At 44.2% G+C, this 26,108-nt stretch overlaps 1 protein-coding gene across 2 annotated transcripts in view; it reads left to right on the top strand.

The window, feature by feature from the left end:
• Positions 1-26,108, top strand: part of LOC149459604 (uncharacterized) — a 67,980-nt gene that overhangs the window by 12,306 nt on the left and 29,566 nt on the right. For both annotated transcript variants that reach the window (XM_089680915.1, XM_089680914.1), the window contains 10 exons: positions 329-482; positions 6,986-7,057; positions 8,725-8,813; positions 12,204-12,360; positions 13,318-13,395; positions 16,360-16,451; positions 17,259-17,364; positions 18,100-18,179; positions 20,231-20,299; positions 23,140-23,200. In XM_089680915.1, the coding sequence (XP_089537041.1) occupies positions 329-482; positions 6,986-7,057; positions 8,725-8,813; positions 12,204-12,360; positions 13,318-13,395; positions 16,360-16,451; positions 17,259-17,364; positions 18,100-18,179; positions 20,231-20,299; positions 23,140-23,200 (958 nt within the window). The remainder of the gene's footprint in view (positions 1-328; positions 483-6,985; positions 7,058-8,724; positions 8,814-12,203; positions 12,361-13,317; positions 13,396-16,359; positions 16,452-17,258; positions 17,365-18,099; positions 18,180-20,230; positions 20,300-23,139; positions 23,201-26,108) is intronic.

Raw genomic sequence — 26,108 nt, 5'->3', positions numbered from 1 at the left:
AGCTTCCTGAAAACATCACAGGACCCTGCCTCAGTATTCCTCTAAAGGTCCCTCAGTCCTGATACAAGCAGTGTCCTGGCTCTTAATAGATGGAAGTCAGTCTGGAGAAATGGGCATTCCTGGGCATTCATTTTATAGATTTTCTAACAATATCATTCACTTCAATTTATTGAGAATATTTGGCGAGGAGTACCCTCACTATATTTTAGTTAATTTCTACTCCTGGTCAGGCTGTATTTGCATGCAGAGCACCCTGGGAAACACCCAGATGTGATATTTAAACTCCATGATTCAAAAGAACTGCCTGACTCCACCCCTTTACCATCAGGTACAAGCACTATGAGCGCTGGGCGACCGCCAACGATTTCCCAGTGGAGAACATTATTAATGATGGCACCACCACGTATGAGATGAGGCTGGGCGCTGTGGCGGACCTGGAACTTGCTATTTCCAGTAAGAAGATCGATGATGACATCATGGTGGTGAGTGCGTTTTCTGTGTCTCTATTCAGCGGTGTAGACAGGGGATGATGGATCAATAACCCCACAATTCATAAGGGAGGTCCTATGAGGAAGAGCTCTTCATTACATTGTCAGATGTCTATAACCTAAAAATAATAATAAAAAATAATAAAAACAGTGTAGTGACACAATCAATCCCCTTAGAAATACTCAGATAAAGGGAATAACGCACAAAAATTGTGCAACACGTGACTTCCCACTAAGGGAATATAGCAAGTGCAAGTGATAAATGCTCCAATCGTGATTCAAAAAAATTCCAGTGACTCTGAACACTTAATATAAACTTATAAATACAGTCCACACACAGTGCATATATATACGCTATATACAATCTGATGAGAGTGCTTCCATACGATGATCATGCAAGTGACTGTGTAAGATTCGTGTTCAATCCTCCAGTGGCCTAAGTGGCCCCTCAGGGTATACCCTGAGGAAGTCACGTGATAACGTGACGTAACGCGTCGGTACGCGAGAGGAAGTTCCGGGTGCGCGGTGACGTCACTTCCGGCGTGGGGGCCATATTGGAACACCTTTTGGATACCCATGGAGTACACCTCTGACATGAGGTGATACGAAGCTGTACACAAGAAGGAGTTACATCTTTTTGTGTCTATCTATGATCCGGGGAGAATATTGCTATACTGCATGGAGGCTTGGAATAAGGAGCGTTTTTTACCTTGAGGGGAGCCTGTGATGAATCTGCCCTTATCAGGATTGCTGTGATCTTTTGAGCGAGTTGACCCTGTAGGGTCGAGTATATGAGGTGAGGGGCCACTTAGGCCACTGGAGGATTGAACACGAATCTTACACAGTCACTTGCATGATCATAGTATGGAAGCACTCTCATCAGATTGTATATAGTGTATATATATATATGCACTGTGTGTGGACTGTATTTATAAGTTTATATTAAGTGTTCAGAGTCACTGGAATTTTTTTGAATCACGATTGGAGCATTTATCATTTGCACTTGCTATATTCCCTTAGTGGGAAGTCACGTGTTGCACAATTTTTGTGTGTTATTCCCTTTATCTGAGTATTTCTAAGGGGATTGAGTGTGTCACTACACTGTTTTTATTATTTTTTATTATTATTTTCAGTTATATTTATTTAGCGCTGCACTTTTTTGTATTAATTAGTCACTTCACCTAAAAGGTAATAAGGTTAGTGTCAGCAGCTTTTCTAGGGTTAGGGCTCTATTTCAAGCGCAAGAGGGTTCTCTTTATTTCTAGATGTCTATAACCGTTCTCACGTCCGTAGGGTACGCCATTGTGCTGCTTAGTCTAGTTCCCTATGGTAGTGGCCATTTAAAGGAAAAGTGATAGTTACCAGATATAAAGAGTAGACTGAGACTAAATATCTGCCTACCATACTATCTTCATTTTTAACTTTTAACTTTAAAATTTACATTTACATAATTATATGCCCAGCACCTGCCCTTCATTAAAAGGAAAGTATAGTGACTCGGTTCAGTTTTCTTTTTTCATTTAACATTTCCACGTTGGTAACCTACTGCTGAACTTCCTTCTTGATTGTTGTTTTAGAGGATTTATTTATCTGATAAAGATTTAAAACACCAAGGACTTCCATGTGACAGCCTGAATGCTTGCTAGCTGCCTGTGTATAAGTGATTACTTCTGGCAGTCCCATCTCCACAAGGATGCAGGTGTGTCTTTCCTCTGCATGCAGGTGTGTTTGTACACTAGATAGGGATGTGTCCTTTCAAATGGGGGTGTGTTTTTTTTTTCTCGATAGGGGGTGCATTTTTCCTCTGGATGGGGGTGTGGCTGTCCTCTGGATGGGGGTGTGGCTGTCCTCTGGATGGGGGGTGTGGCTGTCCTCTGGATGGGGGGTGGCTGTCCTCTGGATGGGGCTGTGTTTTTCCTCTGGGGGGGGGTTCCTCTAGATTCGGGTGTGGCTGTCCTCTGGATGGGGGTGTGTCTGTCCTCTAGATAGGGGTGTGTCTTTCTTCCAAGTAGAGGTGCGCCTTTCTTCTGGAGGGGATGTACCTTTCCTCTGGATGGGGGTGTATCTGTCCTTTGGATGGGGGGGTGTCTTTCCTTTGGGGGTGTGTCTTTCTTCTAGATTTTGGGGTTTGTATTTCCTCTACAAGGGATATGTCTTTTCTCTAAGTGGAGGTGTGCCTTTCTTTCAGATGGGGGGGGGTCTTTCTTCTGAATAAGGATGTGTTTTTCCTCTGGGCGGGGGGGTGTCTTTCCTCTGGGCGGGGGGGTGTCTTTCCTCTGGGCGGGGGGGTGTCTTTCCTCTGGGCGGGGGGGGTGTCTTTCCTCTGGGCGGGGGGGGTGTCTTTCCTCTGGGCGGGGGGGGTGTCTTTCCTCTGGGCAGGGGGGGTGTCTTTCCTCTGGGCGGGGGGGTGTCTTTCCTCTGGGCGGGGGGGGGTGTCTTTCCTCTGGGCGGGGGGGGGGGGGGTGTCTTTCCTCTGGGCGGGGGGGGGGGGGGTGTCTTTCCTCTGGGCGGGGGGGTGTCTATCTTCTGGGCGAGGGTGTGTCTATCTTCTGGGCGAGGGTGTGTCTATCTTCTGGGCGAGGGTGTGTCTATCTTCTGGGCGAGGGGGTGCCTTTGCTCTGGGTGAGGGGGTGCCTATCTTCTGGGTGAGGGTGTGTCTTTTCTCCATTTGGGGGGGTGTCTTTCCGCTGGATGGGGGTGTGTTTCTCCTTTGTAAGATGGTTTGTCTTTTCTTCGGATGGGGGTGTAGTGTTCCAGCTGATGGCGGTGTAATTGCCAGTTACCTGATATTCTATCCTGGCTTTAACACATTGTAAGCCACTACTCCCATGACAAGTACCAAGGTCAGGAAAGTCAGCCGTGCTCATCTAGGTTCTTGTCCTTGGTCAGTGACTATACGTTGTGCAGCAAAAAGGGCACCATGGCAGCCAGGCAGCTAGTATTTTCAGAAGGAGAGCTCCGCAATGGCTTCCTCCTTGTTGTTTTGAAATATAATGACCAATATCCTTTAAAAGTCTTCAGAAGGCCAGAATGTTTGCCTAAAGTATGCCACCTGGTAAATGACATTTTAATGTCAAAACATTTCATAATCACATGATTTAAAATGTTTTTCAAAAAGGTTTTTTTTTCCTCCTGAATATAAATAAAATATGTATAAAACCTCTGTATGGTCTGTTTAATTGAAACCTTTAACGCTGGCCATTTTCAGTGTCAAGTGCGCGGGGTTATTGTTCCACAAGTGTGCGGTGTTTCCGAGGAGATGAGCATCTCTGGATCGTCATTGTTGCTGTGACCCCGGCGGCGGCCTCTCCTCTTCATCTAATGAAAGCTGGGCGCTCGCAGTTCCTGCCGCCGTCCCTTGTAAATACATTCTTATTTCCCCACTGTCTCTGTTTAATATTTTCTGGATGAGTTCCCTGCGAGCGGCGGGCAGGAATAGAAGGCCCATCACCGGGCCGCATTATCCGAGAGATGGTATCATGGCTGGACATGTCTTTGTCCAATCAAAGGCAGTTTAAAGATTACAGCATGTCAGCAAAAGCCATTCGCCTTCCTCCGGGCGCCTCCTCGCTCGTAATCAGCCGCTTAGATCTCTCCTCGCTCCATCTCCCCACCGCGCCTAACACCCTGCAACGAATGCTGACGCACACTTAACTTCGCCTCGGAATCCAAATTCATTATTCAGAATTCATGATTCCTGCTGGGGTGACATTTCAGATAAAGGGTTAATTTCCCACTTTTGGCGTTATTTGGGAGTTTACTGGCACGTGCAACGGCATTACAACAAGACATTTTCAGATGCTTGGATTTTTTTTTTCTACAAACAGTTTTTAAAGAGAGCTCCGCTTTAAAGTGTTACTAAACCCAGGACCCTGCATTCACTATATCTGGTCTCCCCAGACCCTGCATTCACTATATCTGGTCTCCCCAGACCCTGCATTCACTATATCTGGTCTCCCAGGACCCTGCATTCACTATATCTGGTCTCCCCAGACCCTGCATTCACTATATCTGGTCCCCCCGGACCCTGCATTCGCTATATCTAATCCCCTCGGACCCTGCATTCGCTATATCTGGTCCTCCCGGACCCTGCATTCACTATATCTGGTCTCCCCGGACCCTGCATTCACTATATCTGGTCCCCCCGGACCCTGCATTTACTATATCTAATCCCCCCGGACCATGCATTCACTATATCTGGTCCCCCCGGACCCTGCATTCACTATATCTGATCTCCCTGGACCCTGCATTTACTATATCTGGTCCCCCCGGACCCTGCATTCACTATATCTGGTCTCCCTGGACCCTGCATTCACTATATCTGGTCCCCCCAGACCCTGCATTCACTATATCTGACCCTCTGTCTGGACAGTGCTGATTGGCCCTGTGCTGATCACATGCAAAGTTCCAAAGAAAAAAAAAACCTCTCTAGCCATACACACTAAACTGAGCATGTGCAGAGTGCCTCATAGGACTCTGTGCTATGAGCAGATGGATTGGGGACAGTAGAAGAACAGGAGGATCAGAAAAGACAGGATCAAACAGTCCTTTTACACAATGCAGAGAATTAACCCCTTAGGTTCCACAATGATTATAACAATCATGCTTTACTGCATATACAGACTGATTGTACTGTTGTGGGTTTAGTAACACTTTAAAAGATATGTTTTTGCAATCTGTTTACACTTTTTATGATATTTTCTGCAAGATTTGGGTCATTTAGGGTTTTTTTACACTAGCTTGGTCTGCTGCGGTGCTATAAATGCATGTGCGTTAATGCATATTGTCCCCTTCATTTCAATATGTTGCCTAATGCATCGCAATTGACCAAAAATGTGCACTGCACAGCAACACCTGTCCATTGGCATGGTGTACTGTGGTGAATACAAAGTGGTGTAGTAGGTCTGCAGTCTCTGACCATCTCCTGTAGTAGGTCTGCAGTCTCTGACCGTCTCCTGTAGTAGGTCTGCAGTCTCTGACCGTCTCCTGTAGTAGGTCTGCAGTCTCTGACCGTCTCCTGTAGTAGGTCTGCAGTCTCTGACCGTCTCCTGTAGTAGGTCTGCAGTCTCTGACCGTCTCCTGTAGTAGGTCTGCAGTCTCTGACCGTCTCCTGTAGTAGGTCTGCAGTCTCTGACCGTCTCCTGTAGTAGGTCTACAGTCCCTGACTGTCTCCTGTAGTAGGTTTGCAGTGGTGATCTGAAACCCTTCGAGTAGACCTGAGATTGGGCTCCCCCAGACATAGCGTGACCATGATCCTCCTCTGCATGGTGACAGGTAAATTCTCACAAGTGCCACTGGAAGGTTGCCTTTCCCATTATTCTATTGTCATTCTTATCCATGGCAGGTGTAAGGCTTAGTTTACAGCAAACAGGTGCGATGGAACACATACACGTTTCCATGCATCGAATGTAAGCAGCCCATTCATTTCATGCAAAAAAAAAGTCCCTGACCCTTTTTCAAAATCGCACTGTACCAAACTGCATGGTACTGGTTAGGTGCGCACATCAACAAATGAGTTGGGGTTCCATTAACAGTTAATGGCACCACAATGCATCTGCAAATGGGCAACGCATTTCTTTGCACGTTGGGAAGGCAAGAGATTTTGCGTGTGTTCCTGATATGTACAAGGTGTGAACCTAGTCTAAGTCGTACACATCTTTTCTAAAAATCGGCGCCTATATATTGATTTATTTACCTACTAAACCACAACGGCTCTCCCATCTCTCCTCTTTTTAGATCCTTTTCGACCTAAATCCATCAGAAGGGGAGTTATGGCTGTTTGAAGTGCGTATGGCTACCATTAGGCTCCGTTCACACCTCCATGTTTCCAATCTCACGGCAAACCACACATAATTCACTGCAAATGCTCAAAATGCTTGCGTTGCCCTCAAATGTAAATGGCACCCCAAGCTTGGGTAGAGGGTGTGCATTTTCCCGGGTGTTATATCGCACGACAAGCATGCTGCAAACGCACCAAAAAGCACTGTAAAAAAAGCACCACGCTCCAAAAAGAGTACAGGAACTTCTGCGGGGCATTTGTCTCACACAGGGCAGCCCAGTCAAGTGAATGGGCTGCAGTATGCGTGACACTTGTTAACCCATGAGAAACACACAAACAAAAGGCAGGTGGGAATGATAGTTCCCCTATGCGCAGATGTCAATGGGGCTTTAGGGATGTTCAACTTTTCACCTTGTGACTTTCAATGTACAGTTTGATCAATGGGGGAGAGGAGACTGAAGAAATGTTTCCTCCTGCCTGCAGCAGACTGATGACATCATCTCAGCCTAGGCAAAGTCAGTGACTGCAGTTGAAGAATGGCTTTTTAATGATAAAAGGGGGAGCTTTTCTGAGAATTGATACTTGGGCTGTTTATTATGACATGATACAAATGTATTGATGCAAATTTCTGTTGACAGTCAGGTCCACTTTTAAGCACACACTGACTATTTCATGATTTTGATGCAGTCATTGAAATCTCTCTTGTGATCTTTCCTAGATTGCCGGTGACATGTTATGTGCTGACCAGAACTTTGACATAGCTCAAGTGCTGAAGTTCTTCAAGCTGAAGGTGAACTTTGTTGGCGGTGTTGGTTTGGGCTGATAATCCTTATATCCTTGCTTGGGTTGTAATAACTTTAGACAACTTGTTAGAGATTCTGTATATAGCCCTACAGAACAGACCATGAACAGCCCACATGTGTTTATCTATTGCTTCTCTGCTAACAGGAAACAGGAACTTTATTGTAGAGAAAAGACATAACCATAGGCGCAAGTACAAGCTTATAAACACTGCCATCTACTGGATGAAGAATATATCTCTACTGAATACTGATGTAGTTGTACAAAAATACATGAACGCTGTATTCCAACACTGTGATGTGTTGGATTAGAGAAACAAATGTGCTGTTTTGTTAGTCATGATGATGTAATAGTGAGGGCGGGGCACAGACACCGCATACCTCACATTGGCTGATCTTAGAAAAGAGTGGTCACAGGCACAGATTTTTCACAGTTGTGTAGCACCCCCCTAGTGTAGAGTAGGCTTCTAGGCAAATGTAGTGTAGCTCCACGCTAATCAGAAGAGCGGGGGTTGATTACTTTGGGCTGCTCAGTGTGTCACAGGCTGCTGCTTTGTTGCTCTAGTGCAGGGGTCTCCAAACTATTGCCCTCTAGGTGTTGAGGGCCAGTCCCATGAGGCCTTGCAAGATTCTGACAGCCACAGTCAAGACTCCCAGAGGCAGAGGCATGATGGGACTTGTAGTACTTCAACAGCTAGAGGGCCATAGTTTGGAGACCCCTGCTCTAGTGAATTCTAGAAACTTGGTGGGAAGGAGGAGGGATTGGGCAGCCTGAACATTTATCCATCCAATCCCTGCGGAAGTGTGCCCAGAAGGTGGTGAAAGAGCCCATAAGTATCCAGAGGTCTAAGCAGCAAGGGACAGTGTTCCTGGGTCCAGTTCTTTAGAGACCCCTGTTGAGGGGCTCTGCCCCCTGGGGCAGAAGCTTGGGATGAAGTCAGCCTGAAGACACTAAGGTTCCAGCTAGGCCTAACTAGGGGGCCTATTTCAAGTCCTAGTCCAAGAATCAAGTTGGGTCAGGAGGTAGCTCATGGGAGAGAGCAGAGAGGAAGTTGTGGGAGATAGCCCAAGCTGTCCTATGGTGGTGTAAATCTACATCACCCTCACTAGGAAGAGCCTGGTGGATATCAGCAGGAGGCAACTGATAATCCTGTGGCTAAGTGAATACAATACCCCAGTGCTGCAAAGTGTGACAGAACGTACTGTACCTTTAAACCCTGTAAGGAGAACAGGCGACAATCAGCCTAGGGATCCCATGGGACATTTCATTTGCTCAAATGCAGCCAGCAGTTTGTACAGTGCAGCCGGAAGTTGAAGAGTCTTCAAGTTGTGCGGTTTCGGGGTATCCCATGATCCCTACCCCTATCCAAGTTCCTTGTCCCCAATAAAACCCTAAAAAGAACCTCTAGACTGTTTTCTTAGCCAGAGAATGCTGTGTGCCCGGCTATGTGTGCTTTAAGGGGGGAAATGGGACCAAATTCACCAGCGGCTCTTTAGGCGGTGTGCTACAATTGTATTGATAGCAACTGACAGACAAATGATGGCAGGTTCTATTCAGATAGAAATCTGTCATTAGAGACTGTAGACAAGTGATAACTTATATGAAATGTATCATCCTATGATTCTAATTCAAGTCATTTTGTTGATATTGCTGCAGAGCGGAGAGTTGGCAATCTATTACGAGCTGGAAGATGATGAATGTAGCTCTTCGAGGGGAATTGTGGAAGTGTGCCCAGACACTCACAGGTGACATCCCAGATGTTGTGTAATGTTCGGCATCCAATGACACTCTTGTGTGTGATACTGAATTATCTCTTGAATTGTCTTGATTTATGCTGCAATTCTGAAATCATTTATTGCTGCTGGTAAGACTTCTCTCATGCTGTCACTCTTCTCTGGAACTCTCTCACAATGTTTACCCCAATTCCCATTTATTCTCATTCTCCTCTTCTCATCAATTCATCCCTATAGAACTTCTCTAGGAATCATCAGTTACAAATGGGAATGTCGAGACAGAATTAAGCAGTTTATTAGTTTACATGGCTGCCCTTATACCCCAATAGATTGTAAGCTCTTCCACCTTCTCTATCCTCCTTTATTCCCCAGTAGATTGTAAGCTCTTCCACCTTCTCTATCCTCCTTTATACCCCAGTAGATTGTAAGCTCTTCCATCTTCTGTGTTCTCTGTTTTACCATAATAAATTATAAGCTCTTCCACCTTCTTTGTCCTCCTTTTATACCATAATAGATTGTAATCTCTTTCACCTTCTGTATCCTCCTATACCACAGTAGATTGTAAGCTCTTCCATCTTCTGTGTTCTCCGTTTTACCATAATAGATTGTAAGCTCTTCCACCTTCTGTATCCTCCTTTATACTATAATAGATTGTAAGCTCTTCCACCTTCTCTATCCTCCTTTATACCATAATAGATTGTAAGCTCTTTCACCTTCTGTATCCTCCTATACCGCAGTAGATTGTAAGCTCTTCCATCTTCTGTGTTCTCCTTTTTACCATAATAAATTATAAGCTCTTCCACCTTCTGTATCCTCCTTTATACCATAATAGATTGTAAGCTCTTCCACCTTCTCTATCCTCCTTTATACCATAATAGATTGTAAGCTCTTTCACCTTCTATATCCTCCTTTATAACCTAATGGATTGTAAGCTCTTCCACCTTCTGTATCCTCCTTTTATACCATAATAGACTGTAAGCTCTTTCACCTTCTGTCTCCTTCTATACCACAGTAGATTGTAAGCTCCTGCCTTTTCTGCGTTCTTCCATTTAGCCCAAAAGATTTTACCTTGTGTATCCTCCTTTTATACCAGGACTGGTTCCAGGGTGGGCCAGGGGGCTGTGCCCCAACCAGATTTAGCTGCCCCCCCCCCCCCCCAGGTCTCAAAGAGTGCATTCACTGATACATGAATACATGAGCCAGTCTGATGGGGAAATTGATGTAAGGGAGCACTCTGACGCAGACATTTGATGTAAGGGGGCATTCTGATTGGGAAAATCCCATCTAAGGAAGCACTGTTTTAGGGACACCTGATGTAAAGGGGCACTCTGATTCAGACACCTGATGTAGGGGGGCACTCTGATGAAGGGGGTTTTGATGGGGACATCTGATATAAGGAGGGCTTTCTGATGGAGACCCTGATTTAAATGAGGACACTGGTGAGTATTCATGATGTAAACAGGGACTCTGGTGAGGACTCCTGATGAAAAGGGGAACTCTGATAGGGAATAGGTTCTGTTTAATTACCCTAATCTAATGACAGCCTAATGCATACCAGTGTTTCCAAGGTTGTGACATTTTGTGACAGACTGTCAGTGACATTGTGCCCCGACTTTTTTTACTGCACCCCCAGATCAGATAGGCTAGAACTAGTCCTACTTTATACCTTGACAGGATACAAGCTCTTCTACCTTCTACATCCTCCTTTATACCTTGATTGATTGTAAACTCTTCCACTTTCTGTATCCTCCATTTTACCCTAATAGATTGTAAGCTCTTCTAACTTTATACCGTAATGAATTTCTGCCTTCTGTGCCTTCCCCTATACCCTAACCCAGTGGTGGGCAACCTTTTTTTTCAACTGAGCCAAATCTCGCCAAAACCACGATTGAAATTTATTTTGAGAGCCACATTTTTAAAACTGAAAATACATCCCCCATATAGTAATTCATCCCCCATATAGTAATTCATCCCTCATAGTAATTCATCCCCCATATAGTAATTCATCCCCCATATAGTAATTCATCCCTCATAGTAATTCATCCCCCATATAGTAATTCATCCCCCATATAGTAATTCATCCCCCATATAGTAATTCATCCCCCATAGTAATTCATCCCCCATAGTAATTCATCCCCCATAGTAATTCATCCCCCATATAGTAATTCATCCCCCATAGTAATTCATCCCCCATAGTAATTCATCCCCCATATAGTAATTCATCCCCCATAGTAATTCATCCCCCATAGTAATTCATCCCCCCTATAGTAATTCATCCCCCATAGTAATTCCTCCCCCATATAGTAATTCCTCCCCCATATAGTAATTCATCCCCCATAGTAATTCCTCCCCCATATAGTAATTCCTCCCCCATATAGTAATTCATCCCCCATATAGTAATTCATCCCCCATATAGTAATTCATCCCCCATATAGTAATTCATCCCCCCTATAGTAATTCATTCCCCATATTGTGTCAATTCACTTACCTTTGCTCCGCGCGTTCCTCTTGCCGTGTTCCCGCGCCGTTCCGGTCTTCAGGGCGGACTGTGAGAGGAGAGGAGTTCGTCACGCTGCCCCGCCTACATCCTGACAGCCAATGTGCCGGGCGCCCGAGAGGAGGGAGGGGAGCGGGCGCCCGGCACACAGAAGAGCCGCATTAAATTGTGTAAAGAGCCGCATGTGGCTCGCGAGCCGCGGCTTGCCGACCACTGCCCTAACCGATTATAAGCTCTTCAACTTTCTGTAATCTTCCTTATACCCTAATAGACTGTAAGCTCTTCCACTTTCTGTATCCCCACTTTTTACCTCCTCTATACCCTAACAGATTATAAACTCTTCAACCTTCTGTAATCTCCCTTATACCCTAATAGACTGTAAGCTCTTCCACTTTCTGTATGCCCACATTTTACCTCCTCTATACCCTAAAAGATAGTAAGCTCTTCAACCTTCTGTAATCTCCCTTATACCCTAATAGACTATAAACTCTTCCACTTTCTGTATGCCCACATTTTACCTCCTCTATACCCTAAAAGATAGTAAGCTCTTCAACCTTCTGTAACCTCCCTTATACCATAATAGACTATAAGCTCTTCCACTTTCTGTATCCTCCATTATACCCCAATAGATTGAAAGCTCTTCTACTTTTTTTACTCTCCATTATACCCTAATGAAATGTAAGCTCTTCCCCCTTCTGCTTCCTCCTTATACAACAATAGACTGTAAGCTCCTCCACCTCCTGCATTCTCACTTATAAAAGAGACAGTTTTCAGTTGTCTAATATGTGTGATCTCCATATTGAAAATTCGGGCATATTTTGCAGTGGAGTAAGGGAGACATTGATCAACAGAACCTAATAAGAGTGAATAGTAAGTGTTACTCACATGCTATCTGTATCTCCAAGGATCACACAGTTCCTGGAGAAGCCCAAGCCTGGAGTGACATCTTCCAGACTGGCCAGCGTGGTCTTCTACTGTTTCCGGAGGCAGACCTTGTCCACACTGGAGACCTTCCTGAATGACTACCCAAGCACTGAAGACCGGGTCCTAGGCAGATACATGGTGAGTACAGTTCTTGGTACCCAAAGCTGGCATCTCGTGCTTTAGATATGTCAATACCAGCAGAATTTAGAGTATTGCACAGAGCAGCCCCAAACCTCCTCTTTTTGGGTCCACCGCCAGCATTCTTCACTCAAGCTTGCTATGGGGGCACTCCTGTGGGCTTGATCCTGAGCTACGCTGCCTATGTCCATATAAACACACAGTGCGGCTTGGCCCTGCCCTCTTATCTCATGATTTGACTGACAGCAGTGAAAGCCAACGATTCCTGCTGTCTCAGCAAAGCCAGTGAGAGCGGGGAGAGGAGAGAGAACCGCTACAGACAGGCACAGCACTGGATCAAGTGAGGGCTCAGGTAAGTATAAGGGGGGCGATGAGGCAATAATGCTACTTGCAGGAAATGCATTAAGGTGAAAAAAATGTTTAGTCTTTAGAACCACTTTATTCTTCTTTTCCTGGAGATTTAACACGTAAAACTAGGACATAGGAGGACTGCCATTACTTACCTGTTTTTCTGAAAATACCAGTTCCCTGGCTGCCATGTTGATCCTGTGACTTCAAGATTTTGAGTCACTGAGCATAAAAAAAGACGGTTCCAGGGGCGGACTGACCATTTGGAAACTCTGGCACTGGCCGAGGGCCCAGGGTCAGTATGGGGCCCCATAAGATGCCCCTGGTACCTTTTTCATAGGCTTTTTTTGAGTTTGGGCAAGGACACAGGGGCCCCATGATCTCCTATTGCCCGGGGGCCCCATGAGTTGTCAGTCCGCCCCTGGACGGTTCTGACTTTCCCTAAACAACGTGCTTGATCTGCGCCTCTAACTGTTGAAGTTGGGCACAGCCAGTAACAAGCAGAGAAGTAGGTCTGTGTTCCTCCAAGCAGACTCCTATTTAACAGACTAGATCCATCTCCATGGCAGATAAGTGATGTGAGTGTTTCTGTCCCCGGTGTCTACACAGGAATGGCTTATCAACATCACCAAAGTTCCGGTGTTCGGGATGAAGCTGCCCACAGGATTCCAGCTAATTGGCCAAGTGGTGAGCAAATGTTTATTAATTTTCCTGAAAGGGAATTTTCAGTGGAGTCTGGAGGGTTAAGTGAATCATTGTTGTTACATAGTTAGTCTGGGTGACAAAAGACAAAAGTCCACCCAGTTCAATCAATAAAAAGGTACAAAAAAAAATTATACAATCCCATATACACAATCCTATAATCACAGTTGATCCAGAGGAAAGCAAAAAAAAAAAACAGCAAAGAATGACCCAATTTGCTCCGGTAGGGGAAACAATTCCTTCCTGACCCCTGAGAGGCAATCAGATATTCCCTGGATCAACTTTACCTATATTATATGTATCTAGGAAATAATCTAGGCCTTGTTTAAAGCAATCCACTGAACTGCCAGAACCAACTCTTGAGGGAGTCTATTCCACATTTTCACAGCTCTTACTGTGAAGAAACCTTTCCGTGTTTGGAGATTAAATATCTTTTCCTCCAGACGTAAAGAGTGCCCCCTTGTCCTCTGTGATGACCTCAGGGTCAATAGCTCTACACCGCGTTCACTATATGAACCACTGATGTATTATACATGGAGATCATATCCCCCTTTATGTATTATACATGGAGATCATATCCCCCCTTATGTATTATACATGGAGATCATATCCCCCCTTATGTATTATACATGGTGATCATATCCCCCCTTATGTATTATACATGGAGATCATATCCCCCCTTATGTATTATACATGGTGATCATATCCCCCTTATGTATTATACATGGAGATCATATCCCCCTTATGTATTATACATGGTGATCATATCCCCCTTATGTATTATACATGGAGATCATATCCCCCCTTATGTCTTATACATGGTGATCATATCCCCCCTTATGTATTATACATGGAGATCATATCCCCCCTTATGTATTATACATGGAGATCATATCCCCCTTATGTATTATACATGGAGATCATATCCCCCCCTTATGTATTATACATGGTGATCATATCCCCCTTATGTATTATACATGGAGATCATATCCCCCCCTTATGTATTATACATGGAGATCATATCCCCCCCTTATGTATTATACATGGAGATCATATCCCCCCTTATGTATTATACAGGGAGATCATATCCCCCCTTATGTATTATACATGGTGATCATATCCCCCTTATGTATTATACATGGTGATCATATCCCCCCCTTATGTATTATACATGGTGATCATATCCCCCCCTTATGTATTATACATGGTGATCATATCCCCCCCTTATGTATTAAACATGGAGATAATTTCCCCCCTTATGTATTCTACATGGAGATCATATCCCCCTTATGTATTATACATGGAGATCATATCCCCCCCTTATGTATTATACATGGAGATCATATCCCCCCTTATGTATTATACATGGTGATCATATCCCCCCCTATGTATTATACATGGTGATCATATCCCCCCCCTTAATATCCTCTTCTCAAAAGAGAATAAATTCAGTTCCTCTAATCTTTCCTCAAAGCTGAGCTCCTCCATGCCTCTTATCAGTTTGGTTGCCCTTCTCTGTACTTTCTCCAGTTCCCCAATGTTCTTTTTGTGAATTGGAGCCCAAAACTGAACTGCATATTCCAGGTGAGGTCTTACTAATGATTTGTACCGGGGGAAATGATATCTCTCTCTCTGGAGTGTATACCTCTTTTAATACAAGAGAGGATTTTGTTCGCTTTAGAAGCCACAGCTTGGCATTGCATGCCATTATTCAGCTTGTGATCTACCAGAACTCCCAGATCCTTCTCCACCATTGATTCCCCCAGTTGTACCCCCCTAGTATGTATGATACATGCATATTCTTAGCCCCCAAGTGCAGAACCTTACATTTATCAACATTAAACCTCATTTCCACATCGTTGCCCAATTACACTGTGCATTGAGGTCGGCTAAATTGGAGATATCCTATAAGGACGTTATTCCACTGCAAAGCTTGGTGTCCTCCTGTAGCATCCCCTCTGCATTGTTCTAGTCCACCTTTGTGTGTTCCAGCTCTACCTATTACATTCTCAATAATGCAAAATAAATACTCCTTTAGGTATGGTGGGAACCCCTTATAAAAAGCATTGCAGCTGGGCAGAGTCAGTAACACAGTTCAGGGATGGTGGGAACTCCTCATTAATAATCTTGGTAGGTGTGCAGACCTGGGAGCTCAGTATAGAGATGGCAGGAACCCCCCACAATGGGCACAGTAAATGTGCAGACCCAGGAAGGCAACACGGGGATGGTGTCAACCCCTCATAAAGGACACAGTATTTGTGCAGACCCAGGAACGCAACAAAGGGATGGTGGGGACCCTTCATAATGGTCACAGTAGGTGTGCAGGGCCTTGGACTCAGTGCAGGGATCTCATCAATGGAGACCCAGAGACATAGAAGAAACTAGCAATGGATGAAACTAACTATCCATTCTGGGTGGAGTGACCCTTTAACTGAGATCATCTCTGTTTACCATTTTGTAGGATATTTCCACGTTTGTACTAATCGACCCAAATGTTATAGATTGCAAATCTGATTGTAACATGTATGACCAGTTTAAGGCTGAATCAACAAATTGTTAATATGCTGTGCAAGGACCAACCTGATTGGATATACATTTACATGGACTGTTCCTGTAAGCCCTCAGGCTAACTGGTTGTTGATAAATCTAAAGAAGATTGTACAGTCAGATTTTTCCATGTGTCCAGATGAAAGCTGGCCTCATATACCACCATCAGATTGTACAATCTTGAGATTTACTAATAACCATGAGCTACAATGGTCCCTCTGATTGGGTATACTTGAATGGGTTGTTGTGGTAGGTCCTACATAGTGCTTGGTAAATCTGAAGGAGAGAGAGGTGGGTGGTTAGGTTGGGTCGTACATGGCGAGTTTGGTAATGGTGGGAGAGGAATAGTCTGGGATACTTAGTTCTTGGCTGCCATTATTATACCACAATGTCTTTGCACAGGGATTACCGGATTATACCAAGTGGTTGGCTCATTACTCTACAATGAAAAGTGAACCCCGAGTGAAATCGATTACTTGCCGTTCCTATGCCAGGTAATAGATGCTATCCCTACATACATCTTCCCGTAATCCCCATCCCCACGGGAAAAGGCTGAGAGAGAGGGGGAGTCAGCCAAGCACTGTTGTACAGTGTTTTCAAACTAACATATTGCAAGCCCCAGGAGCTGGAAGGGGGAGGTGTTTAGGCAGCTTGCGAGTGTAAAAGAATACCTGGAGGAAGCCAACATCTTTAGGCCGATATAACTCTAGACATACAGGGAAGGAAATAAGTATTTGATCCCCTGCTGATTTTGAATGTTTGCCCCGCTCACAAAGAAATGATCAGTCTAAAAATCGAATGTTCGGTGTATTGTAACAATGAGAGACAGAATAGCAACAAACAATTCAAAAGAAATGCATGTCTAGTAAATGATGCACTGATTTGCATGTTCATGAGGGAAATAAGTATTTGATCCCCTATCATTCAGCAGGATTTCTGGCTACCAGGTGTCTTTCATACAGGTAACAAGCTGAGATTAGAAGCAGTCTCTGAAAGGGAGTGCTGCTAATCTCATTTTGTTACCTGTATAAAAGACACCTGTCCACAGGAGCAATCAAACAATCAGATTCCAAACTCTACACCATGGCAAAGACCAAAGAGCTGTCCAAGGATGTCAGGGACAAGATTGTAGACCTACACAAGGCTGGAGTGGGCTACCAAACTATCGCCAAGCAGCTTGCTGAGAAGGTGACAACAGTTGGTGCAATCATTCACAAATGGAAGAAACACAATTTCCTTCACTGTATACAGTATGCCATTTCTATATTTAGCTTGTCTTGGGATTTTCTCTTCCTCCACAGAATCGGGATCATTGGAAACCCTTCAGATGGTTACTTCGGTAAAACCATCTCCATGACTATTTCCAACTTCTGGGCAGAGGTCACCATCTCAGAAAGCAAGAAGCTGGTAAGGACCAATAAATAAAAGTAATAAGACGTCGTTGGGAGAGGACACCAATCTTTGTGGTAATCTAAAATACTTCTGGAAGATTCAAGGAGAAATCCAACACGTTTCAGGGAAATGTAAGCTCTTCTTCAGGGCAACTGATTGTAAACGTTAGATCAGTACAGGGTGGGATCAAAAAATGCATTTAGAAATCTATCGCACCATTTAATTATTTTAACATCCTTTAGTATAGAATTCATCCTTTTGAATTAAATTATTATATCAATATGTATTATATTATAAAATAATCCATAATAGAAGTTATAATCACTCAAAAATATTGAATCTGTTTATAATTTCCTTCCCTGCTTTCTCGACTGTCTCTTCAACATGCTAACTACATTTTTAAATACATTCTGTTTTTATTACATATCTTATTGTACACCAAATTACTTCATTACTGGGTCTCTATATTTATCTATGCAAAGCCAGTGGATCGTGACTGATGGGAGGGGCCCACATATTAAAAAATTAACTACAGTACATATCATAATTTTATTGTTGGATTCCCCAGTTCATACTTTTATTAAGTGGGTACATTTTGTTCCATAACATTTTTATTTTGTGAATTTAACCTAATCCTGATTTTTGATTTTAAGTATTTCAAGAATTATTTTTAAATGTCACATGACAAGTCAATTTTGTGTTTTGTTTTTTTTGCACAATATTTATAACATAGTTTATTTTCCTGATCAGATTTTGGTTCCTCACCCACTCAATGACCCAACGGAGTTTGGAAGTTTGCTGGACTTGTACTACATAAGCCGGAAAGAAGGGTGAGGATTCATTTGCCATAAAGGGATTATATTGGATTTTTACAAACTGTATTTTTTTTTTGTTCAGCACTAAAAATAACACCGTAAAGTGTTTGTATTTAATATCAATAAGGTCCTGTACATGTGATTTGCTATATTTTATGCCTCCCACTTGCAACCAGTAGATGGCGGGCTCCTAGTAACTTTTTACAAGTTGTTAGTGATGTGAAATAGACCAGAAGGTACAGAGAGATCAGATTACATGCACAGCTAAATGAGTCAGGGGAAGGACTCACGTCCTCTCTCCCTTTCTCCTGTCTAATTTAACAGTTAGGTCCTAAAAACATGCTAGATGTTCTGTGTTTTCTTGTTATGAACTAAGACCAACATTAAGGGCTGGTTCACACCACAGGAACACAGTGCAGATGCTTTCAGTATGCGTTTCTGTATGACGCAGTTTTTGGTGAGTTTTTTAATGCGTCCAGTTCATTTTTTTCCCCCCTCTCTTTTTCTTCAACTTAAATAAGGATGTGCATTTTTGGTGCGTTTTATGATACGTTTTACTGCGTTCCAGTACAGTTCAGTGCAGAAAAAATGCAGCATGTTCTCCTTTTTTTCTGGAACTGGAACACACTGGAGCTGACTGCACTGGTGTGAAACATGTCATTTGAAACCATGTAACCTACTATCAATGTCTTTTTGATACAGAAAAAAAATGCACTGGACTGCATGCGTTTGAGGAGCTTCACCATAGACTTGAATGGGAGGCTTCAACTCCTCCTGACTCGACATGAGGCGTCAATTTTGCTGCGACACTAATGCTTCAGTGTGAACAGCACTGTGTGCTGCCATGTGTAGAATTTTCATAGGCATTGAGGAGGATTAAAACTGCTTTCCAAACGCCTGTCTAACGCCTGCTAACAAAGCTAGTGGGAACTTCACCTTATGGCAGGAATACATGGTAAGAAAATCATCCGATCGGTCATCCGACGACCGATCGGCGTTTGTTGGTCGAAATCCTGGCCCACATTAACCAATCGAAAAAAAACGTTTGTCGCACAATACGTCTTCCTTACAAGTGGAAGTGATGCAGTGTGCGTGTGACCTTGTAGCCACGCCCTTCCGGCCAGAACGAGCGTAAACTGCCCTGCTGCCCAAAATGAGCAATTGGACATAAATCCTTGGAATAAATTGGATTTATGGATCCTTGGACATAAACATCCGAGTCATCTTCTGTTTCCTCTCATGTGTGATAGCGCTTGATAGATTTTTTTCGGACTACCATCATACCACCACATAGAACAACATTTTTCACTGTTGTTCAACTGGATTTTTTTGTTCACAATATCGTCAGCCCATCAGTGCTGCCTATCAGTGGCCGTCAGTGCTGCCTATCAGTGGCCGTCAGTGCTGCCTATCAGTGGCCGTCAGTGCTGCCTATCAGTGCCCATCAGTGCTGCCTATCAGTGCCGCCTATCAGTGCCCATCAGTGCCGCCTATCAGTGCCTATCAGTGCCGCCTATCAGTGCCCGTCAGTGCTGCCTATCAGTGCCCATCAGTGCTGCCTATCAGTGCCCATCAGTGCTGCCTATCAGTGCCCATCAGTGCCGCCTATCAGTGCAGCCTTATCAACGCACATCAGTGAAGGAGAAAAATTACCTGTTTGGAAAATTTAATAATAGAAACTAAGAAACTTTTTCTTTTTCAAATTTTTGCATTTTTTTGTTTATAGCGCAAAAAATAAAACACCCAATGGTGAGTAAATACCACCAAAAGAAAGCTCTATTTGTGAGAAAAAAATGATAAAAATTACATATAAGTACAATGTTGCATGACCGCGCAATTGTCACTCAAAGTGTGACAGTGCTGAAAGCAGAAAATTGTCCTGGTAAGGAAGGGGGTATAAGTGCCCTGTAGGCAAGTGGTTAAACATGTTCAGGAAAAAAAAAAACTGGGGGTTCAAATCTTTCTTTACTGTATTCAAAACAAAAAAAAAAAAAGGTTTTGCCTTTATATAAACTTTATAAAGTGATAAGGTGAACTGATGTCCTGTCTCCCCCATCCTTCCTCAGGTACCTGGGAGGTCTGAGACTGCTGCAGGCCACATGCAAAAAATTTTACCAGTACTGTTCGGAGAAAGGGTAAGTAGAGCAAAATTTTCACTTTCCTTTTTCTCTAAATTTTGGGAAAAATTTGATGATTTTTTTAAAATTATGCCATTTCAAAGAAATGTACTGGAATCAATGGGGAAGGCAAAATGAAAAGGATTCTCTCTGCATCTTTGGTACAGGTTGTCCATAAGGGTACTTTCACACTGAGCCACCACAAAAATGCAGCAAAAATGCATAGGCTGCGCTTACGATGTGTTTTTTAAAGGACGTGTAACTCAAAAACTGCACCAAAAACGCATCCCGTGAATGTTTTTTTAAGCGTTTTACATTGATTTCAATGGGAAGGTGCATATTTGGTGTGTGTTTTTGGTTTTTTTTGTTTTTTTTTTACCAAACATGCTCCAAAAATGCTGCAAGCAAGATGTTTTACACCATAGGGCAGGGGCGGACTGACAACTCATGGGGCCCCTGGGCAATAGGGGATTATGGGGCCCCTGTGTCCTTGCCCAAACTCAAAAAAGCCTATGAAAAAGGTACCAGGAGCATCTCATAGGGCCGCCTACTGACCCCGGGCCCTCGGGCAGTACCCGAGTTTCCAAATGGTCAGTCCGCCCCTGCCATAGGGGAAGCACAACTCCCCAGTGTGAAAACATGCATAGAATTTAAGGGAAACATTTTTCGTGAGCTTTTCAAGCATTGTTTTTGAAATGCAAAAGCACTTCAAAAACCTCTCAGTGTGAAAGGAGCCTTAAAGTGATTGTAAACCCTTACATACCCAGTAAAGTGACAGGCCTCAAATGATATACAGAGATGAAACCAATCCTCCTGTGTGAATTGTAACTGTTTATCTCCAGTCTTCTCTTCTCTACATCCATTCAAAGTCCAGAATTTATAAAACTTGTCTGAACTGTCAGAAAACAGAGGTGGAGAGCTGAAATTACACACTGCAGATATCAGTGAAGCGATCCCTGAAAGCTGAATGGAGGGCAAAGACACCACCCCCTTCACACAGGAACAGAGCTGAGACTGTCAATCACAGGTTGTGTGCTAGAGCTCCCTCACCTGTCACTTTTCTTCTCTTGGTGTCAGGAAAATTGTCAGAAGTGATTCATGCTAATAGCAGAGGAACAAAGCAGCAGACAGAAATGACACTTAGTGCTAGACAGGTACACACTATAGAGGGATATGCTTTGTTACAACTTATCTCTGAGGTTTACAGCCACTTTAAGGCATGGCAGAGACACGCCTTGATAATAACTGGAACACTGGAAGAGGTTAACATGAGACCAGGTGGGCAGCACTCAGGGTTGGACTCCTCATCATCAGACCATCCATTCCAACAATCGTCACATAAGATTATAAGGGCGTTTGGGACCAGTTCACACAACATGCGTTTCAGTTGCTTTTTTTCTGGATTCAAAATGTACAGAAAGAAGGTTATATGGTTGTCAATGTCATAGTTCACATCAGCGCTTGCAGGTCTAGTGCGTTCCGGATGCAGAAAAAAAAAGTAGAACAGGCTGTGTTTTTCCTGCACAGAACTGTACACATCAAAAACACACGAACGCCCTGGAGCGCACCATTAACACACTGGAACGCACATGTCCCTATTTCAATTGAATACAAAATGAACTGAAATGTATCAAAAAACCCACTGGAATGCGTTAAAAACTCATTAAAAACGCACTGGAACGCGTTAAAAACTAATCAAAAACGCACTGGAACGCGTTTAAAACTCATATAAAAAGCACTGTATCATGTCAAAATCTCATCAAAAACGCACTGAAACGCATAAAAAAAAAACATGCAGAAATGCATCCAGAACGCGTTTCTATAGTGTGAACCGGCCCTTAATGTATTTTATTCATGTTATTTACCTGTAAAAGCCTCCTTTTGTGTAGATATTCAAAAGTCCTGAAACTGCTGCTGGCCACTGAACTGTCACTCAATTGACTACTATATATAGTATCTATAGGAGGGGCAAAGCAGCTGGACCAGCACAGACAGTATTGAACACTTCCAGCCAGGGGCGGACTGACAACTCATGGGGCCCCCAGGCAATAGGGGATCATGGGGCCCCTGTGTCCTTGCTCAAACTCAAAAAAGCCTTTGAAAAAGGTACCAGGGGCATCTCATGGGGCCCCCTACTGACCCCGGGCCCTCGGGCAGTGCCCAAGTTTCCAAATGGTCAGTCCGCCCCTGCTTCCAGCAGAGGAGTGGGCTATAATGTGGGAGAGGGAATTGACTTCCTTTGGAGTAATTAGATATTCTAACAAGTTCAGAGGGACATTGCAAGTGAAAACATCATTTGTGAAAAGAATGAACGCCGCGGGTAAGCATTTCAAATACACCGTTTTTTTTCTGTGCTTCAACCTGCAATTTGTTAGGTTGGTGACAGGGTCTCTTTAACAATAGAGTGAGCTTCAGATGGCTCCCGAGCAGGAGCGGACTGACAATTCATGGGGCCCCCGGGCAATAGGGGATCATGGGGCCCCTGTGTCCTTGCCCAAACTCAAAAAAGCCTATGAAAAAGGTACCAGGGGCATCTCATGGGGCCCCCTACTGACCCCGGGCCCTCGGGCAGTGCCCAAGTTCCCAAATGGTCAGTCCGCCCCTGCTCCTGAGGGTTATAGAAGCTCCTTTAACCAATCCTGGACCTGATTTTGTGCCATTATTTCATGTTTTAGGTATAATTCAAATATTTTAGGAGACAGGACACAAATCACAAACAAAAGATAAGGAAAGGACAAATGCGGTTGGAGAAATGTGTCATTCTAGCTGTGTCTCAGTGATTGCACCACGTCGGGTGATTTCACTTTGTTAGTGTTTGGCACCCTCCGATTGCTGAAATCTTTATCATCTCTCCCCAGGATTGCTCTTTCCAAACAGAATTTTACCCTCAAGTACAACGTGAACATTCCGCGGCAAGTGGTGAGTCGTGTCTGGAAATCGCTCACTGTGCTGGAAGAGGGACAAAGGGGATCCTGGCCATACACAGTACAATTATACATACAGGCGTACCTCGGTTTACGAATTTAATTTATTCTGTGGGACTTTTCGTATTGCGAAAAATTTGTAAACTGAAACGTGGTTTCCTATAGGAATGCATTGGAAACCAATTAATCTGTTCAGGAGGTCAGAAAAAAAGTTAAAAAAAAGTTTTATCTGTTCAAAACTCTTTATAAAGTGCACTTTAACCCCTCGCCTACCGGGCACTTATACCCCCTTCCTGCCCAGGCCAATTTCCAGCTTTCAGCGCTGTCACACTTTGAGTGACAATTGCGCGGTCGTACAACACTGTTACCCATATGAAATTTTTATCATTTTTTTTGAGACAGATAGAACTTTATTTTGGTGGTATTTAATCACCTCTCGGTTTTTTATTTTTTCTTAAACAAATCAAAAACCACTGAAAATTTTGAAAGAAAAAAACGTTTTTTCTTAGTTTTTGTTGTAAAATTTTGTAAATAAGTGATTTTTCTCCTTCACTGATGTGCGCTAATGAGGCTGCAGTGATGGCACTGATAGGTGGCACTGATGGGCACTGATAGGTGGCACTGATGGGCACTGATAGGTGGCACTGATGGGCACTGATGAGGAGGCACTGATGGGCATTGACAGGCATCACTGATGGGCACTGAAAGGCAGCACTGATACATGGCACTGATAGGCAGCACTGATAGGCGACACTGATAGGTGGCACTGACTGGCACTGATGGGTGGCACTGATGGGCACTGATGAGGAGGCACTGATGGGCATTGACAGGCATCACTGATGGGCACTGATGAGGAGGCACTGATGGGCATTGACAGGCATCACTGATAGGCACTGGAAGGCAGCACTGATGCATGGCACTGATAGGCAGCACTGATAGGCAACACTGATAGGTGGCACTGACTGGCAGTACTGATGGGTGACACTGAAAGGCAGCTCAGATGGGCACTGATATGTGGCATTGATGTGCACTGGTAGGCATTGATATGTGGCATTGATGTGAATTGGTAGGCACTGATATGTGGCATTGATGTGGCACTGATGGACACTGACAGGTGGCACTGATGGACACTGACAGGTGGCACTGCTGGGGCCAAACTGATCATCAGGGCACATGTCCCCTCCGAGGAATGCCGATTACCGGCTCTCCTCTCCTTTGTCAGTGTGACAGCTCGAGAGGAGAGAAATGCCAATAACTGGCATTTCCCTGTTTACATGTGATCAGCTGTGTTTGGACACAGCTGATCACATGATCGAGCCGACATCTTCGGCTTTTTCCGTGATCGGTGATTTACGTTAACTGAGGCGTTCATAAACCGAGGAACGTCTGTCCGATCATATGATCAATATATCTACTGCCCGATCAGAAAACTGAAAATATCGTTTGCATACACTCAACAATCATATTGAATAATCTCCTTTCCTAGGTCCAGGTCTTCCATCCAGACTGATCAGAATAATCTTGATTAAGGCCTCTTTCAGATGGAGGTTCCGATCGGTTCTGCCTTCCCCTTTTTCAGGTGAACCCGATCGAACCTCCATTCTCCTCTATGGAGCGTTAGGTGTAAACGGACACGTGAGTCTGTTTACACTCACCGACATCCAATCTGATCTGCAAAAAAGGACGGATGGGAATCCATTGAGGAGAGCGAGCTGCTCAGTGTCTTCTCTGCAGCAGCAGCGGAGCAGACACAGAACTGTCACCCGCTTGCTCAGCAGGGATCAGCATAGAGATCTCCCACTGAGCAGGCAGATCCGCTAAATGTGTCCCCTCTGTGTGACAGGAACCTAAATCGATTGGTTTTCATCTAAATTGATCGATGACACGTGTCACTTTGATAATGAATCAATCCAATCCAATTTCGTGAGGAATTGTTTGATCAGATTGTTACATATATGGCAAGCATTAAAGGGACATCAGCTGCTGGCTGTCTTCGCAGATTAAAGGCTCATTCTATCTAAAAGGGATGTTTCAGTAATAAGTGGAATCTAGAGGACTGGATTACAGAGTCTTAGTCTGTATTGGATCGTTCCGGCTCGTTTCCACCCACCATTGTGTGTTTCAGCTACTCCTGTTACTTCTGTATGACAGGAATAAATATACATCTGCCAGAGTGGGAACCTCTCATAATGGGCACAGGGATGGTGAGAACCCCTCATAATGGGCACAGCAAGTGTGTAGACCCCGGAACTCAGCACAGGAATAGTGGGAACCTCTCATAATGGGCACAGGGATGGTGGGAACCTCTCATAATGGGCACAGGGATGGTGGGAACCTCTCATAATGGGCACAGGGATGGTGGGAACCTCTCATAATGGGCACAGGGATGATGGGAACCTCTCATAATGGGCACAGGGATGATGGGAACCTCTCATAATGGGCACAGGGATGGTGGGAACCTCTCATAATGGGCACAGGGATGGTGGGAACCTCTCATAATGAGCACAGGGATGGTGGGAACCCCTCATAATGGGCACAGCAAGTGTGCAGACCCAGGAACTCAGCACAGGGATGGAGGGAACCTCTTATAATAGCCAGTGTAGGTGTACAGACCTAGGAACTCGGCACAGGGATGGTGGGAACCCTTCATAATGGGCACAGCAAGTGTGCAGACCCAGGAACTCAGCACAGGGATGGAGGGAACCCATCATAATAGCCAATGTAGGTGTACAGACCTAGGAACTCAGCACAGGGATGGTGGGAACCCCTCATAATGGGCACAGCAAGTGTGCAGACCCAGGAACTCAGCACAGGGATGGAGGGAACCCATCATAATAGCCAGTGTAGGTGTACAGACCTAGGAACTCGGCACAGGGATGGTGGGAACCCCTCATAATGGGCAC

The sequence above is a fragment of the Staurois parvus genome, unplaced genomic scaffold, assembly GCF_062004578.1.
Source record: "Staurois parvus isolate SC_StPar_1 unplaced genomic scaffold, SC_StPar_1.0 ptg000253l, whole genome shotgun sequence".
NCBI lineage: Eukaryota > Metazoa > Chordata > Amphibia > Anura > Ranidae > Staurois > Staurois parvus.
The sequence above is the reverse complement of the archived record's forward strand: the minus strand, read 5'-3'. Positions and strand labels throughout refer to the sequence as shown.